Below are 18,714 nucleotides of genomic sequence, written 5' to 3' on the forward strand. Positions count from 1 at the left end.
TTTTTACTGTTCATTGACTAAGACCTTATTAGTTCTTAAATTTTGATTCAAGTCCCTAGCAATAATGTGATAATGAATTTACATGTTTATTATATAATTTTTTAATATAAAAATTAGTAATTAATTTAGGGTTTAATACTCACACCTCTATTAAACTTCTAATTAATTTTCAATTCAAACATTTCCAAAATAATAACAAATTAAATTAAATTAAGTTTGTACCTATTAGTTTTTTTTTTTATATATATATATAAAAAAATTCTCAATTTTTTAATCTTAAATGTACCCAGTCATATAATTTTTCAATTTTTTTAAACTTAAATGTACCCATTCTCAAATATATCAATTTGTTATATGTAAAATGTACCTTTTTTTAATATAAAATCCATTCAATTTTTTTAATCCATGTTTAAACTTATATGGGTACATTCTTTTTCGTTGATTTGAGAATGTATCAATGTTTTGGTACAATAACTTTTTTTGTTAATTTTGGTTAATGTACCCATACATATATGTATACACACACACAATATAATAGAGAGTATAATTTTTATTTTATTATTTTTAATCCCATAAATTATGGGTTTTATTTAAAATCTCATTAATATAAACAATTACAAATTTCAATTTTTAATTTTTAATTTAAAAAATATAGTAACTTACATTATTACATTAATGTCAGGGACCTTAATCAAAAACTAAAAACTAATAAAGTTTCAATCAAAGAATATTGATAGTTAGAGACCACATCCAAAGTGTCCCTTTATTTTTTAAGTTATTAACTTTTAGCACACATATCCCATCATTTGTATAACGACACGTGATGTACCACTCCATGTACCAGTCACACTGAAAAATCTCTCAAGGAATTGGGCTCCAAGATGTTGACTTGTGTTTTCCGAAGCCAACCCAAAACTTATGAGAGATTTTTTAGTGTGACTAACAAACGAGATGATACATTGCGTGTTACTATACAAATGGTGGGATGTGTGTATTAAAAAGTTAATAACTTAAAAAATAAATTTCCCACCACTTACATAAAACACGTGGTGTCCCACCCATGTTCCCATCACAATAAAAAATTTCTTCCCGTCAGAATAAAAAATTTCTCTAGAACTTATAAGTGAATTTGGGTGTAAGGGTAAACGCTTTTAACCACATGATACAAGTGATATTGGGGGGAAGAAGATTCGTACACAGAACTTTAGGTTCAACAATAAACTTTCTTAACAAACTGAGCTATAAGCTGCTTATTTAATTTCAACTTGTTGATCAAGTTATACTATACTCTTGTTTTGTGAATTGACAGTCTTAATCAAAATTGTATCTCCAAGGGTTCGATCAGTCTCAGACAGAAATCACATTAAATCATTTATTATTGAATACGAAGTCAACGGACTTTTTATCGTTAGGTAATACTGTCGACTGTTACACATATATAAGATAGCATATCATATGAAATTCCAGTTGCAGGTTGCGTCTGAGAAATTAATTCAAATTCAAAGAAATTCATGAACTGGAAATGAAACTAGACAATCAATCACACTCTTGATCATAGAACGAAACAAAGACGAAGAAGAACCAATATGGCAAGTCGGGAACTCTAACGGTACATTCCCGGTGTGACGTATGGAGGTGCAGGGTTTCCACCTTGGTTCATTTTCTGAGCATTGGCGATCCAACCTGTGTATATTAATATTCCAAAGAAAACAAATTGACATTGAAGATCAATATATTATAAGCAAAATAATCATGCATAATCGAAGCTACGAATATGAGGTTTAGGTTACCTATGGAGGGGTCTAATCCGCGGTTTTTGAGCTCCCGGTACTCCTGGGAAATAGCACAACAAGGAAGCAAGCAATGGACACAACAGTCCGCACATGGATCTTCAGGCAATGCATAGAGACCTCTCAGTTTGGATCTAAAGGAGAACGAGTACAAACAAGCACACCCCACATAGGCAAGAGCAAAGTAGATTAAACCCCCGAAAGCGCACGCTGCAATACATAGTATGTAACAAATTAATAAAATTAAGGCATGCATCATCAAATTATATTGCTAAATTACCATATGATTAATTCAACTCATTTAAGAAGTCAGGGTTGACTTACATGTTGTTCCTTTATCTATAATCTCAGCATTTTGCCCAAAGGTTATGCAGGGACAGCAGCATGTCATCATGCCTAATTAATCACAATCATATTAACATGGAAAAATTAATTAAATCAATAAGAATTAAATTGAGATTCCTAACATATTAGCAGAGATGACATTATAGATAAAAGGGTCAATTAATTATTGGGACTTACAACTGCCAGGATCTTCAAAGCAACCACAAAGACCTGTTGTCCATTGTGGCGGCCCCTGTTGTTGGTAGCCGTAAGTTGCTGCCTGTGGAGGCGCCGCCTGCTGATAACCATATGCTCCTCCTTGTGGAGCTTGTTTAGGATCACTGTTGTAATTAGGATGCATTTTGATCTTTTTGTTTAATTAAACTAAAGGAAACAAGAAGGCCCAAGTGTGAAATGAGTTGAGAGAGGGGTGGCCTTCTGCAAGGATGAGTTTAGTTCATATATAGAAAATTGCTCAACCTAGGAAGTTATTAGTGGTTGAATAACGCAGCATACGTAATTTGCTTAGGTCAATGATTAAGCAAGTTCATAGAAATAGTCGACGTACTAATATTATTGACCTTTTCAAAATACAAATCTGGATTGCGCTAGCTGCCAGCATTTTTCTGCGTTTGCAAGAATCTAATGACATTGAAGGAAAGATGAGAGAAAACCGGTTATGGTGGTTTGGACATGTGCAAAGAAGGCTTACTGACGCTCCAGTTCGAAGATGTGACTACGGGACAAAGGTTCAGGGCTGAAGGAGTAGAGGAAGATCTAGGAAAACTTTGGAAGATACCTTAAGAAAAGACTTAGAGTACTTGGATTTAATGGAGGACATGACATAGAACCGAGCGCAATGACGTTCTAGGATTCATATAGCCAACCTCACTTAGTAGGAAAAAGCTTTGTTGTTGTTGTTGCAAGAATCTAATGACATTCTGGTCAAAGTAAACTCTTATGCAATTCCATGCACTACATTATTATCCACCAGACACTAGACAGTGATCAACAGAAAGGATACAAAGAGAGTGTTTGAAAGGAACGGAATCACCAAAACCATGTATTGGTCGACCAGACATGGCCTAAGAGTAATTAAAGTAATAAATGACTTCAAATCTATATATAAATCCAACACTAAAATGAATAGTGTTTTTTGGTGTCACAAGCTTCAACAAAAATGCCCCTCAAACAAAAAACTTCAAAGGCAACCCAAAATAATGCATCAAATGTGACAGAGGTATTTTCGTCATTTTAACAGTGTTTTTTAATAATAATTTTTTTGTACTTTTTTAAAAATTAATTCCTCACAATGTGTTAGCAATTGTGTGATTCAATCAGCTGTTCAATTAATATTATTTTCTTTATTTTTAAACACATTCAAAACATTTTAAGAGGCCTGTAATGCCAATTATAAAAAATGTTTTCCACACGCAAATAATAATGTGATTAAATTAGTTGTCAAGTGATTTTTTTTAACAAACGATATTATCTACACTAAGGGAGAGGGGGTGGGCTTAACCTTACAATGAACTAGCAATAATGTGATTCAATCAGTTGTTTATTAAATATTATTTTCTTTATTCTTAATGTAAATTTTATAAAGACCGATTTTATTATGTGGATTCAGTGCTTTAATTGGTTTATGAGGGGTTTCTTCTAGCATAATCTAAGATTATTCATTTACTTCAAATATTTGACTTTCCTTTTGTCAATTTACCCATATAAATACATTTAAAACGCTGCATGCGCTCACATTAAAGGTGAATAGTACTTTTTGGTGTCACAAGCTTCAACAAAAAATATTTGGACGAAAATGCCCCTCAAATAAAAAACTTCAAAGGCAACCCAAAATGATGCATCAAATGTGGCAGGTGTATTTTTGTCATTTTAACATTTTTTTTAATAATTAATTTTTTTGTACTTTTTTTAATTAGTACCTCACAATAGGCTAGCAATAATGTGATTCAATCAGCTATTCATTTATTATTATTTTCTCTATTTTTTCAATTTATCAAAGCGTCAGATACTGAATTGCGTTCATTTGAAACGACTTGTTAAGTAATTGAAAGTGCTTTTGTAAAATTGATTTTGGTTGCCAAAAGCCCTTCAATTGTTTGTTTAGGAAGCACCATATTTGTGCTTCTTGCAGACTGCACTTTAAGTGTTTTTTTAGGATCTACTTAGATTTTGTACTGAGATTGGTTTCAGATTTATTTTCACTAAGAAACATTTTCAGTCATTTTAAAAGTATTTCTAAACGATCCCTAGCTTCTCCTTACGTATGTCAAAAATGAAAAATGAACCGTTGACTCCAGCTCCTAGGTTTATGCCTAGGTGATGATGGTGACTTGAGCGAAAGGTCATAGATTAAAAAAAAAACCCACAAAATAGAAAATATGAACAATCAACAATAAGATAGACGGCATTGCTAATTTAGGTCATAAATTTGATCATGCAAATATTTGGTTATATAGTTTTTCTATGAAAGTTATAAATATAGTTAAGAGTATGTTTGAATATGTTTTTAATATTTGAATGAATTTTTTTTATAAAGGTGCAAAAAGTCACATCACATGTCATCTTTGATCACTTGAGTCTGATAAAAGAAAAAAATTTTAGTGTACTCAAGAACACAGCCTGCACCAAATATTACAAAATAATTGGTTAAATTTTTTTTATTTTTTAAGTATTGAACCAATTGTTTTGTGACACTCGTATTCTTAGTACACTGGAAGGCCTTTGGTTTGAAAATAAAAAATTGCTCTGTTTTTAATTATAGAGGATGAGATGAACTATAGTTTCGTAAGTTGGGTTATATTTAATTCTTTAATTATATACATAAGCACTTTAGAAGCTTTGACTTTAACAAACCCCTTATATACACAAAAATATGTGTTCTTAGTACTTACACATTTGAACATCAACGATCATTGATCAAGCTGATTAACTATTTTATTAATTTTTTTTAATTATATTCATTGCATGACTATGAACATCAACATCAATCATTGATCAAGCTGATTAACTATTTTATTAATTTTTATTAATTATATTCATTGCATTACTATGAACATCAACATCAATCATTGATCAAGCTGATTAACTATTTTATTAATTTTTAATTATATTCATTGCATGAGAATTCAACCCAAATAATGCATCAAATGTGGCAAGGGTATTTTCGTTATTTTAACTGTTTTTTAATAATTAATTTTTTTTGTTATTTTTTTAATAAAATTACTACCTCACAATAGGCTAATAATAATGTGATTCAATTAGTTGTTCATTCAATATTATTTTCATTATTTTTAAACACGTTCAAAACATCTTAAGAGACGTATAATGCTTGTTATAAAAAAGGTTTTTCGCACGCAGAAAATAATGTGATTAAATTAGTTATCAAGTGAATTTTTTTAACAAACGATATTATACACTAAAGGGGAGGGGGATGAGCTTAGTCTCACAATGAGCTAGCAATAATGTGATTCAATTAGTTGTTTATTAAATATTATTTTCTCTATTCTTAATGTAAATTTTATATAGAGCGATTTTATTATGTGGATTCAGTTGCTTTAATTAGTTTATGAGGGGTTTCTTCTAGCATGATATAATATTATTCATTTACTTCAAATATTTGACTTTCCTTTTGTCAATTTACGCATATAAATACATTTAAACCGTGTAAGTCGTGCGTAGCACACCGTGATTCAAAAAATACCTTCTGCACGCGCGTGCTATCTTCTATATATAAAACCAACAATAAAGTGAATAGTAGTTTTTGGTGTCACAAGCTTCAACAAAAAAATTTGGACAAAAATGCCCCTCAAACAAAAAACTTCAAAGGCAGCCTAATATAATGCATCAAATAATGCAGGGATCTTTTTGTCATTTTAACAGTGTTTTTTAATAATTATTTTTTTGTACAATTTTTTATTTTTATTTTTTATAATTAGTACCTTACAATAGGCTAGCAATAATGTGATTCAATCAGCTGTTCAGAGCCGTGTAATGCCGGTTATAAAAAATGTCTTTCGCACGCAGATAATAATGTGATTAAATTAGTTGCCAAATGATTGTTTTTTTTTTTACCATACGATATTATCTATACTAAAGGGGAGGGGATGGGCCTAGCCTCACAATGGGCTAGCAATAATGTGATTCAATTAGTTGTGTATTAAATATTATTTTCTCTATTCTTAATATAAATTCTATAGATATCGATTTTATTATGTGGATTCAGCTACTTTAATTGGTTTATGAGGGGTTCTTCTAGCATGATCTAAGATTATTCATTTACTTTAAATATTTGACTTTCCTTCTATCAATTTAGGCATATAAATACATTTAAAACGTGTAAGTCGAGCGTAGCACATCGTGATTCAAAAACTGTCTTCTGCACGAGCATGAGCACGTGCATAGAGGCTAGTCTATATATAAAGAGAACACAAAAGGTGAATATTGTTTTTGGTGTTACCAAGCTTTAACAAAAGATTTGGACAAAAATGCCCCCAAGACAAAAAACTTAAAAGGTATCCCAAAATAATGCATCAAATAAAACAAGGGTATTTTCGTTATTTTAACAATATTTTTTTAATAATTAATTATCATTAGGCACGGCTAGGATTTGTAGAGAATTCCATAAATTTTGCATGAATGAAATGTAAAATAAAACGTCAATTGCAGTTTTTAATTACCTCATTTCCATCACAAATTGAGAGGATTAAATTAATATCCATGACTTCTCTATCAAACCACTTGCATGTCTTATCACGACTTGGTATAGTACACTTGTACTAAAAGATGTTCAAGTGGCCAACTTATAGAAACAATGAAGAAAAAAGAGTGTGAACGCTATCTTCAGTGGTAGAGAGGAATTTTTTATACTGTATATAGAATTGTTCACTCTTTGTGAATGCTATCTTCAGTGGTCAAAAGTGTGAATGCTATCTTCAGTGATAGAGAGGAAATTTTTATACTGTATACATAATTGTTCACTCTTTGTATCACTCTTATCCTTACTATCTTGCGATTCCTCATTTCCTTTTGACCTTTTGCATTCCCCTGGTTAACTTTGTTCATTGATTTTTTTTTTTTGAGGTCAAAAGGGGATACTCCATTAAAATAAATAAATAAATGAAAAAAAAACCTACCTTACAACAATAAGTTCTATAGAGAAAAAAAAAAAACACGCTTCAAGAGTTCAATTGGAGAAAAAAAAAAACTCATCACTTGTGCATGTTCAAATTGATAAAGGTTAAGAAGAATTTTGTTTCAAAGTAGTGACTTCAAGTGTTTTTCTTTAACGTTTATTGATTTCAAAGACTTCTATAATGAGACATAGTTCAGAGCTTAAAGTCCATTGTCCCACCTCATGAAGCCACCCACACAACTGATCAAACCACCCCAGCTCCATCTAAACTCCAAACCTCTCCATTGACAACAAGACAAAGGCAGCAACGCATTGATAAGATTGAATGAGAAGTGTGCTACTTAGTACTACGGCTTAGTAGTATTTCTTTTCATTTGTAAGTAAGATGTTTTAGTTCGATTCCCGCCAAATGCGTAGTTAAACCACATTACTATGACGAGCTCATTATAGGGCTTAGCCCACTTCCCCACTCCTTAGCGAAGATATTATCGTTTGCTCCAAAAAAAAAAAAGTTGAATGAGAAGAATATTCGTTAAGCATATGCTTCTAGGGTTACCAATTGTGGCTTAGTGTATAAAAAATAGGCCGTTTGTGCTCTTTTTCTTCGTTATAGCTCGTAAACAAGTCTCTTTGACAAAAGCATAATGATCAATATACAAACCTTTGAATCTGTTCAGAGACTACAAACCTAATTTTAAGTGTTCTCGTCACAGGATGTGCGAGCAGCGGACTGTTCTACGGGTTGATTGCAGCCTTGTTATATGTACCATTCATAATGCCATGCACGTACCGTACAAAGCTGTGCAGCAAGTACAAATCTAATCGAGTCCACTGCACCCGATTGGGTCACCATTTCTTCTGTGAGCCCTGCGCTATTTGCCAAGAATACAGGGAGCTCCAGTTCAGATGGATTGACTCTTCAATCGGATGGATATGAAATGTGCAAAGGAATCCAAGTTTACATCAGCAGCAGCCACAGTTTAATATGATGATGCCTCTAGGGAACCAGAATATGAATCAATGTTGATTCAAAACAAATTACTGTTTGTGATGAACTCTTCTCAACCGTTGCAAACTTTTATGTACATCTACTGTCAGCTGGGCCGGGGTATGCATGCATGCTTGCCTCAAGGCCAACTTTTTTTGTGCTATATCGTGACACTGTTTTCCTATAGGAAAGAATAGTCTAAATCCTCATTTTTCAAAATTATCTTTTCGACTATAGGGAACTAAGAAGCATATATATTGGTTAATTAAAAGTTTTTATTTTTTTTATTTTTTTAGTTTTAGAATATTGAATATATAATGTAAGTCACGAAACATATGGATTTATTCTTTCCAGGATAGAAAACTAACCATTTGGAAATATTAATTATCCTTTTTTTTAATATTAATTAATTATCCTGACTGAAAAGAAAAGCATCCGCAACTGCAATTAATATTCGTCTGATATGCAGAACTCCAGAAATTATATATGCATTCATGAAATGTAGAATATAATGCAAATTGCAGTTATAAATTACCTCATTTCCATAAAAAAATTGAGAAAATTTAAATTAATATGTCGATGACTTCTCTATCAAACCACTTGTCTTATAAAAACCGACTTGGTACTTGGTATTAAAAGATATTTTTAGTGGCCAACTTATAGCAGCAACGGGGAAGAAAGTGTGAATGTAATACTCACTTGTAGAGAGAAAATTGTTACTGTATGTGGAACCAATTAATGAATATAGCGTGCACTCCTTTTTCTCCTTTGTTGCTATATATAATTTGGCCACTAGAACTCTCTTTTAATACAAGTACTATAAACATGTGTGTGTGGAAACTTCATATAAGAGGGATCTTGTTTTATTGTTCATGAAGTAGATACTCGATTCGTCATTCATTTTGTGGTTATCATGTCAATATTGTGTTCAATGATATCGATATGGACAATATATTTGGTGACAGTAATTGTAGTTTACTACACCAATGAATGTTGTTGTACCTATTGTCAATTGTCCTGATATGATATATTGTCGAGTATCCCTTTCCATTTACAGTGGAGCAGAATCCCTCTTAAAAAAATGTGCATATATATAATTATATTATAAATACATATTAGTTGAAACATTCAACTAAATTGGGTAGTTAACAAGGATCTCTTGAAGCAATATGATTTTCCCATTGATTTTAATTAGGATGTTTCGTGCGGTTGAAGAGGCCATGTGCTCAACGAATATATAAACCACTATTAAGGTCAACCTAGTTATGTTCTTCACTAGAGATTATAGTTTGGTGGGTCAACTCCTCCACTAGCAACCAAAATTTGTCTTACAATTTGTAGACACATTGCACTAGCTGTAAGATTATTTGAGTATCAATGAAATCCCATCCGTTGACTTACACGACAATCAACTTGGTAACAAGTTGATTCTCGGCCAAATATGTGGGAGTCCTGATATGAATGAGATTTGAAGTCTTAATCACATGCAACTAATTAGGAGGCCTCATTTGGTAAGACTTATATATCATGTTAAGAAACATAATTGATATCATAAGCTATGGGATATTCCTGACTATTCGATGATAGGCAAATTAGTAGGAAACCCTAGTGATATAAATATGGATGTTTCTGCACACATAGTATGCGTTCTTCTTTAGTGCTGTTTACCCTATTCATCAGTAAAGAACATTCTGATTGTGTGTGGAGAAAACTTCCTTACCCTATAACCTTAGCATCATGTCTGCTGCTTCAGGTTAGTACTATATGGTTTTATACATTCATGCTTATAACTGTGATCTTATGTACTGTTGTGTTTTTTCCCTTATTTCTAACATGTGGTATCAGAGCCACCACAACAGTTTTGAGATTCAGTTTACAAAATGTTATGAGTATTTTTCAATCATCAGATCCTATATAATGCTTCCGCTGCATGCATGTATATATTTAAAAATATCCTAACTGCATGAGATGGATAGATCTATATGTGCTTCGATTACTGCTCACTGAATCAGGAATAGTTAACGACATCAGCAAGATGAAATGAATCCTCCAATCAGTTGCTGTTTGAAGAAATGTTGTTGAATAATAATATCATTATTTGTCACTTTTGAATCGATAAATAATTGGCATTATGTTATTCATGTTGAAAGAAATCTACAAGTATTTTCTGCTTAAAAGTGATTGCTTATAGATTTCATATTGGTTCGAACAGAACAAGTGACTTATGTGCAATGATGAGTACCTTAAAAATTTATCCAAAAGGATTTTTGTGAATGTATTCAGTTCTGGCACTAAGTTAATGTATAATGGAATGTGAAACTACAAGGTTTTTATAGTTCTTATGCTCAAAAGTGTTGATCTATATAAACAAGTTGCAGTTTTACATTTTAGTTATGCAAAAATTAATATGATCAGTGCCAATCTAAAGAATGACACTGGAATTGTATGATTACTGCAATAAACAGAAGACATCATGTTATAGTTTTCTATTTTCTGATGGACAAGATTAATAAACCATAAAGTTTTATTTAAGTTTCAGGTATAACTTTTCTCAATTTCAGCAACATTGAGACCCTAACAGGTTCAAACTATAAAAAGTGGAAGCAGGATATTGAAATCGTGTTGGGGCTGATGGACTTTGACCTGGTTTTAAGGGAAGATGAGCCTGCGCCACTCACTGTAAACAGCACAGTGGAACAGAAAGCTAAGTTTGAAAAGTGGGAAAAAGCTAATCGTATGTCACTACTAATCATGAGGAAGGCAATGACTGAGTCAGTGAGAGGGGGCATTCCAAAAAGTGAGAAGGCAAGGGAATTTTTCACTTCAATTGGTGAAAAATTCAAGGAGTCTGACAAGGCAGAAACAAGTAATTTCCTCACCAAACTCACCACAATGAAGTTTGATGGAATTGGCAGCATTAGGGAACACATATTGAAGATGGCTGACACTGCACAGAAACTAAAAGATCTTGAAGTCCCGATGAATGATCAATTCATTGTCCATATGGCCCTAAACTCATTGCCTGCACAATATGGACAACTCAAAGTCTCCTACAATACTCAAAAAAGAAAAATGGAGTGTTGATGATCTCATATCTATCTGTGCTCAGGAAGAAGCAAGACTCAAAAGTGACAAAGCTGATCAATCTGTCAATCTCATTCACAGTGCCAAAGGGAAACATGTTGCAGTTGACCATGCCCATTCTACTGCTGGTAAGCAGAAGAAGAATGCAAATTCTTCTTCTTTTAAAAATGCTAACCCCCTTAAAGGAACTCACAAATTCAAAACTGTTGACAATGAGAGTGGGAAACCTTGTTACTTCTGCAAGGAAGTGGGACACATAAGGAAAAACTGCACTGGTTTTAAAAATTGGCTTATAAAGAAAGGTAGTGAAATTGATGTTTTTGTTTGTTTTGAGTCAAACTTGATTTATGTTCCTCCCCACAGTTGGTGGTTTGACACTGGGTGTTCCATTCACATTACAAATTCTTTGCAGGGATTCACAAACCTAAGGGAGAAAAGTAAGGAGATTTACAATGTCTTTGTTGGGAATGGAAGCAAGGTAGCTGTTGAGTCGATTGGGACTGTTCAGCTTAAGTTATCATCTGGTTTTGTTTTAGTTTTAAGTCCAGTACTTTTTGTACCTTCCATGAGAAGGAACTTAATTTCAGCATCTAAATTAGTAGAGTCGGGTTATGCTTTTGTGGGAGACACTGAAGGTGTAAAACTTTTTCATTCAAATAAGATGGACACCTTGCTTGGTATTGCTTTACTTAACATTGATATGTGGCAATTACAATGCTCATATGCAACTGAGTGTTTTAATGTGTATCATGTTGGCTCAAAAAGGTTGTCTTCAAATGAAAATTCTTCCATACTTTGGCACAAACGTTTAGGTCATATTTCCAAAGAAAGAATCATGTTTTTGACTAAACAAAATCTATTGCCAAGCCTTAACTTTGAAACCTTTCCTGATTGTATAGATTGTTTTAAGGGAAAAATGACAAATGCACGAAAACTTGGGTCAAACAGAAGTCAAGATTTCTTAGAAATAATTCACACTGATGTTTGTGGTCCTTTCCCTAGTAAAACCATTTGTGGCAACACTTATTTTGTAACCTTCATAGATGATTTTTCGAGATATGGTTACATTTTTTTAATCCCTGAGAAATCTGCAGTGCTTAATTGTTTTAAAATTTTCAAACTAGAAGTGGAAAAACAACTTGACAAACACATAAAAATTGTGAGATCCGATAGGGGTGGTGAGTATTTTGGCAGGTACACTGAGGCAGGACAACATAAAGGTCCCTTTGCACTCTACCTTGAACAGACAGGCATCATCGCTCAATACACAACTCCAGGGACTCCCCAACAAAATGGGGTTGCTGAAAGACGAAATAGAACATTGAAGGACATGGTCAGGTCCATGTTTTCAAGGTCACAGCTTCCTATTTTTTTATGGGGTGAAGCGTTGAGAACTGCAAATTACATAATCAATAGAGTTCCCACAAAGTCAGTGCAAACTATACCTTTTGAAGCATGGACAAGCAGGAAACCAAGTTTCAATCATTTCCACATATGGGGCTGCAAGGCTGAAGCACGATTTTACACTCCAAATGAAAGAAAGCTTGATCCAAGAACTGTGAGTTGCAGGTTTGTTGGCTATTCTGAAAAATCTAAAGGGTTTAAGTTTTATTGTCCGAACTCTCATACAAGAATACAAGAAACTCACAATGCTAAATTCATTGAGGAACTAGAACCAGAAGCTTCAATAACTGCATGCATGGATTTTGAAGAATTGGATGAAAATGTTGGTTTACACGCTTCTCAAGGAACCAATATGGATTTGCTTTCTCCACTTGCTGCAACAACTCATTCGAACAACATGGGGGAATTAATGCAGACCCCACCTTTCAACGACATGGAGGAATTATATCAACCTCCATTAGTTGAAAATATGGAGTTACTAAATCAAACTTTGGAGGAACAAGTTCAACCTGTAATCCAAGAAGAACAAGAGCTAGAACCACCTGTCACAGTAACTGAGTCATTACCAATCAGGAGGTCTCAAAGACAAAGAAAGCCTGCACTATCCTCTGACTTCTTTCTTTACTTACAGGAGACAGAATATAATATAGGTGATGAGGATGATCCTGCAACATATTCTCAGGCTATTAAAACATACGAGCTGATCTGTGGCACACGGCTATGATCAAAGAGTTAGAGTCTATGGAAAGGAATAAAGTATGGGACTTAGTGGCTAAAACTCCAGACCAAAAACCCATAGGATGCAAATGGGTGTACAAGACCAAAAGGAATGCTCAGGGACAGATAGAGAGGCACAAAGCCAGACTTGTGGCTAAGGGATTTACGCAAAAAGAGGGGATAGACTTCAATGAAACATTCTCACCAGTCTCTACCAAGGATTCAATGAGAATAATAATGGCACTTACTGCTCATTTTGATTTAGAACTTCACCAAATGGATGTGAAAACTGCCTTTCTTAATGGGGACTTGGATGAGGATATTGTCATGCAACAACCACCAGGTTTTGTTGAAAGGGGGAAGGAGTCCATGGTATGCAAATTGAATAAATCCATTTATGGATTAAAGCAGGCTTCACGACAATGGTACATTAAGTTTGATCAGGTTGTCACTAATGATGGTTTTGAAGAAAATAAAATGGATGACTGCATTTACATTAAGGTCAGTGGCTCGAAATTCATTTTTATGGTTTTGTATGTGGATGATATACTTTTAGCAAGTTCAGATTTATCATTGCTGCACACAACCAAGAAGATGTTGGCTGCCAACTTTGATATGAAGGACCTAGGAGAAGCACACTTTGTTCTTGGCATCGAAATTGAAAGGGATAGATCAAAAAGAGCACTTGGTTTGTCTCAGAAAAATTACATTGACAGGGTTGTGAAAAGGTTCAACATGGACAAGTGCTCTCATGGTGAACTACCTATTGGAAAAGGGGATAAGCTAAGCATCACTCAAAGTCCTAAAAATGAACTTGAGAAGGAGACCATGAATGACAAGCCATATGCTTCTCTTGTAGGTAGTTTGATGTATGCTCAAATATGTACTAAGCCTGATCTGGCATTTGCAGTCAGTGTGTTGGGGAGGTTTCAATCAAATCCTGGTGAACCTCATTGGGTAGCTGCTAAGAAAGTTCTGAGGTACTTGAGAAGAACTAGGAATTTCATGCTCACATACAATCATGTTGACAACTTGGAACTGGTTGCTTACACAGATTCTGATTTGGCTGGCTGTGTGGATGACCGTAAGTCAACCAGTGGTTATGTTTTTCTTCTTGTTGGTGGAGCAGTGTCATGGAAAAGTTCCAAACAAACTGCCATTGCTTATTCGACAATGGAGGCAGAATTTGTAGGCTGCTATGTTGCCACTAGGCAAGCCTTCTGGATTAAAAATTTCACCAAGTGTTTGAGAGTTGTTGATAATATTGAGAGGCCATTAACAATATATTGTGACAACAAGGCTGCAGTTTTCTTCTCCAAGAATAATAAGAGGTCTCTAGCTTGCAGATTAATGGACATCAAATATCTGAAAGTCAGGGATGAAGTCAAGAAGAATTTGGTCAGTATAGAACACATCAGCACTCATCAAATGCTTGCTGATCCTATGACTAAAGCCTTGTCAGTGGGAGTATTCAAGAAACATGTTTTTAACATGGGGATTAAGGAGACTTTTGATTCCGTGAATGAGTGGGAGTAAACTACTCAAATGTCTCTCCAAGTTTATTCTGAATATTTCGAACTCGTTGTTAAAGGTTTATTTCCAAACTTAAGATTTTGTCATCATATCATTTCCTGAATAAACAGAATATTTTGTTAGTTTCTGTAATATTCAAATTTTAAGAAGTTGATATTTAGACTCATCAACTTAAAAACATGGTATTGTCTGCAACATAGTGCTTTTCGTCTAAGTGTGTGTGATTATAGAGTGCAAGTGAAAAATGACTTCACTTAGTTTTCTATAGTCCAGCATTTGAGATGAGAGTGACAAGTTGTTTAAGAGGTATCTGTTGCAAATTTTGTAAGACTTTAGTGATCACCGTTTCTAGTCGTATCAGGATCGAATTCATTGAAACTCAAGTGGGAGAATGTAAGATTATTTGAGTATCAATGAAATCCCATCCGTTGACTTACACGACAATCAACTTGGTAACAAGTTGATTCTCGGCCAAATATGTGGGAGTCCTGATATGAATGAGATTTGAAGTCTTAATCACATGCAACTAATTAGGAGGCCTCATTTGGTAAGACTTATATATCATGTTAAGAAACATAATTGATATCATAAGCTATGGGATATTCCTGACTATTCGATGATAGGCAAATTAGTAGGAAACCCTAGTGATATAAATATGGATGTTTCTGCACACATAGTATGCGTTCTTCTTTAGTGCTGTTTACCCTATTCATCAGTAAAGAACATTCTGATTGTGTGTGGAGAAAACTTCCTTACCCTATAACCTTAGTATCATGTCTGCTGCTTCAGGTTAGTACTATATGGTTTTATACATTCATGCTTATAACTGTGATCTTATGTACTGTTGTGTTTTTTCCCTTATTTCTAACACTAGCTACCAGCATTTTTCTGCATTTTGCAAGAATCTAATGACATTCTGGTCAAAGTAAACTCTTCTGCAATTCCATGCACTGCATTATTATCCACCAGACACTATACAGCGAGCACCACGACTTTCCCACGATAAGTATTGAAGTTGAACAAATCCATATAATCTATCCCCTCTCTCACGTAAAGAAGGTATCTGTAGAAGAAAGTAAAGTCTCTATCAGAAATTTGACCAAGTAAACTTAACTTTCATTGAAGAGTTGTACTGTGTACATGTGATTAAGTTGGACATCGATGTTAAAATTATTTGTTTTGTTAGGCATTTCTTTTTTCTCGTAAGATCATTGACTTTCAATAGCTTTGTAAATAGCTGTTTGTATGTATGACTTTGATATATATTCCGATAGAAATCCGACAAGTAGGGTTTTGTTAATTAGTAAGAAGCTTCCTCCATTGCACAACATGTTCCTTTCATTAGTTGGAGTGGCACATATATTTATATACACATATATATATTAATGTACATCATGCAACTATTGTTTTCATCCGCAGCTCCCTGTCTCTATATATCTCTATTTCTCTGAGATCCCATCAAAAAGAAAATTAGAGAGGGAGTAGCTAGCTAGGCTAATGGGAAATCCAGAAGGAGAGCCGTCTGCTTTCGAGGGTGATTATGAACCCTACCAACCTCAGGTGGAGGTGGAGTATGAGTTACAAGCTGATCAACAATTTCAATACCAACAAGTGCCTGAAACCACCAGCCAAGACCAAAACCAACAAGATAAATACCAACCAACACCACAACCGCCACCCAGTGTACCTCAAAATAATTATGACCCCCAAGCACAAGCACAAGCACAAGCACAACCACAATCACAGCAAGGAGTCCTCCAGCAACTACCGCCATCCCAGCCTCAGCCGGTAGGGTTCCCACCACCACAAGGTCCTGCACAACAAAACCCCTACCAGACTCCAACGCCTCAGCCAGCGCAATTTCCTCCTCAAAGCCCGCAACAGTTCCCACCACAAAACCCACAATTCCACCAACAAGCAAACTATCAGCAGCCTAGGCCTGCACAGTTTCCACCCCAACCCCAGAATAATATGCAAACCAATCCAAACCCTAATCCCATGTATGCAAATGTGCCTAACCAACCTGGGGCGGCCTACCCTCCACAAGGACCACAACCAATGGGCATGGGGAACCAACGACCTCCAGCACAGTTTCCTCCCCAATGTCCAGCACAATTTCCTCCCCAATCTCCAGCACAATATCCTCCCCAGTCTCCAGCACTATATCCTCCCAAATCTCCAACGAATTATAATGAACAATATCAGAAGCCGGCAGTGCAATTTTCCACACAGAATCAACAATACCAACAACAGCAGCCTAATAATGGTTATGCTGCTCAAGGGGTTCCAATACAGCCGAGTCCTTACCAGCAGAATGTTGGCACTGAGCCCTGGAGTTCTGAGTTATTTGATTGCATGGATGATCCAATGAATGGTACGTACGTACGTACATACATACATACATATCTTAGAGCTTGTTTGTGACTGCTTTAATTTGTAAAAAACACTTTATTAGAAACACGCACGTTACTAAAAATTGAAGTTTTTTCGAGTGCTTCCCTAATGTTCTCCAGAAAGTGAAAGTGCTTTTATAACACAAAAGAAATTTTAACTTTATTTTTCCAAATGCGTCAAAAGTGTTTTATTGTCAAGCACTTTGAACTCAAAAACAGTCACACCCTTATTATTTCTCCTTCCACATCCAATGTATAGCTAGTTATCATATTTATGAAACTATGAATGCAGATTTATTAAAAACATTACTATGACATTTCAGCTCTCACAACGGCTTTCGTTCCATGCTTGACGTTTGGCCAGATAGCAGAGGTTGTGGATAACGGCACATCATGTAAGTTAAATTCCAAAACATATATCTAATATTCGAACTTCATATCATGTTACAAGATTTGACTTGATGTGAGAACTAACCCGAGTTGTGCTTGCGATATTAATGTACATATCCATATTAATGTGTAGCATGTGCGACCAGCGGATTGTTCTACGGATTGATTGCAGCGTTCATTGGGGTACCATTCATAATGTCATGCACGTATCGTACAAAGCTGCGCAGCAAATACAACCTAATCGAGTCCCCTGCACCCGATTGGGTCACCCATTTATTCTGCGAACCCTGCGCTCTTTGCCAAGAGTACAGGGAACTTCAAGTCAGAGGGATTGACCCTTCAATCGGATGGATAGGAAATGTGCAAAGGAATCCCAGCTTGCAGCAGCCGAAGGTTAATATGATGATGCCTCCAATGAACCAAAATATGAGTCAATATTGATTCAAACAAATTAATGTTTGTGATGAACTATCACAACCATTTGCAGACTTCTACTTGCGTTTACTACTTTACTTATGCATGCCTCAAGACTTTTGTTTTTCTTTCTTTCTTCTGTGTTATATTTACTTTCGTATATTGATAATTGTGGATACTATGAATATGTATGGCTTCCTTACTGCTGTAATATTGGACGATTTTCCATTTTCATGTATTGAAAATTCAAAAGAACGGCATTTGGACTACTTAATTTAAATTTTGCAGCTCCCATTAGCCTATTCCACTGACCAATTCCACACAAAACCAAGCCTTTGAAAGGCTCAAAACTCTCTCTCTCTTGAACGGTCCGAATTTCCGAGCCTGTTGACTCCAGACACACATAAATTCAGCCAGAATCACAACTTGTATTTGGGAATGTTAATAAGATTTGAATGCAACGTGTGCAGCCGCAAGCTAGGTCTAGTGGTAAGTTGACATATTCATTTTTATACAAGTTGGTAA

The 18,714-nt window shown here is 34.7% G+C and overlaps 2 protein-coding genes across 2 annotated transcripts; one reads left to right on the forward strand and one right to left on the reverse strand.

Moving 5' to 3' along the window:
- Window positions 1-1,454: 1,454 nt before the first annotated feature.
- On the reverse strand, window positions 1,455-2,545 carry LOC126627314 (cell number regulator 2-like). Its single transcript, XM_050296770.1, has 4 exons — window positions 2,313-2,545; window positions 2,115-2,186; window positions 1,791-2,000; window positions 1,455-1,683 (listed from the first exon to the last, which is right to left on the reverse strand). Exons 1-4 carry the CDS (start codon window positions 2,473-2,475, stop codon window positions 1,604-1,606), a joined length of 525 nt encoding a protein of 174 aa, XP_050152727.1. The 5' UTR covers window positions 2,476-2,545; the 3' UTR covers window positions 1,455-1,603.
- A 13,835-nt stretch (window positions 2,546-16,380) lies between these two features.
- LOC126625395 (uncharacterized) lies at window positions 16,381-18,458 on the forward strand. The gene is made up of 3 exons (XM_050294502.1): window positions 16,381-17,366; window positions 17,709-17,780; window positions 17,909-18,458. Exons 1-3 carry the CDS (start codon window positions 16,490-16,492, stop codon window positions 18,214-18,216), a joined length of 1,257 nt encoding a protein of 418 aa, XP_050150459.1. The 5' UTR covers window positions 16,381-16,489; the 3' UTR covers window positions 18,217-18,458.
- The last annotated feature ends 256 nt before the right edge of the window (window positions 18,459-18,714 follow it).

Source organism: Malus sylvestris, chromosome 6 (genome assembly GCF_916048215.2).
Source record: "Malus sylvestris chromosome 6, drMalSylv7.2, whole genome shotgun sequence".
NCBI classification, from domain to species: Eukaryota; Viridiplantae; Streptophyta; class Magnoliopsida; order Rosales; family Rosaceae; genus Malus; species Malus sylvestris.

Coding starts and splice junctions, on each gene's coding strand:
- LOC126627314 (XM_050296770.1), bottom strand. CDS start 2,475: ATGCATCCTAATTACAACAGTGATCCTAAACAAGCTCCACAAGGAGGA. Junction 2,187..2,312: donor CTTTGAAGATCCTGGCAGTT/GTAAGTCCCAAT, acceptor GTGATTAATTAG/GCATGATGACATGCTGCTGT. Junction 1,684..1,790: donor CGGATTAGACCCCTCCATAG/GTAACCTAAACC, acceptor TAATATACACAG/GTTGGATCGCCAATGCTCAG.
- LOC126625395 (XM_050294502.1), top strand. CDS start 16,490: ATGGGAAATCCAGAAGGAGAGCCGTCTGCTTTCGAGGGTGATTATGAA. Junction 17,367..17,708: donor CATGGATGATCCAATGAATG/GTACGTACGTAC, acceptor ATGACATTTCAG/CTCTCACAACGGCTTTCGTT. Junction 17,781..17,908: donor TGTGGATAACGGCACATCAT/GTAAGTTAAATT, acceptor ATTAATGTGTAG/CATGTGCGACCAGCGGATTG.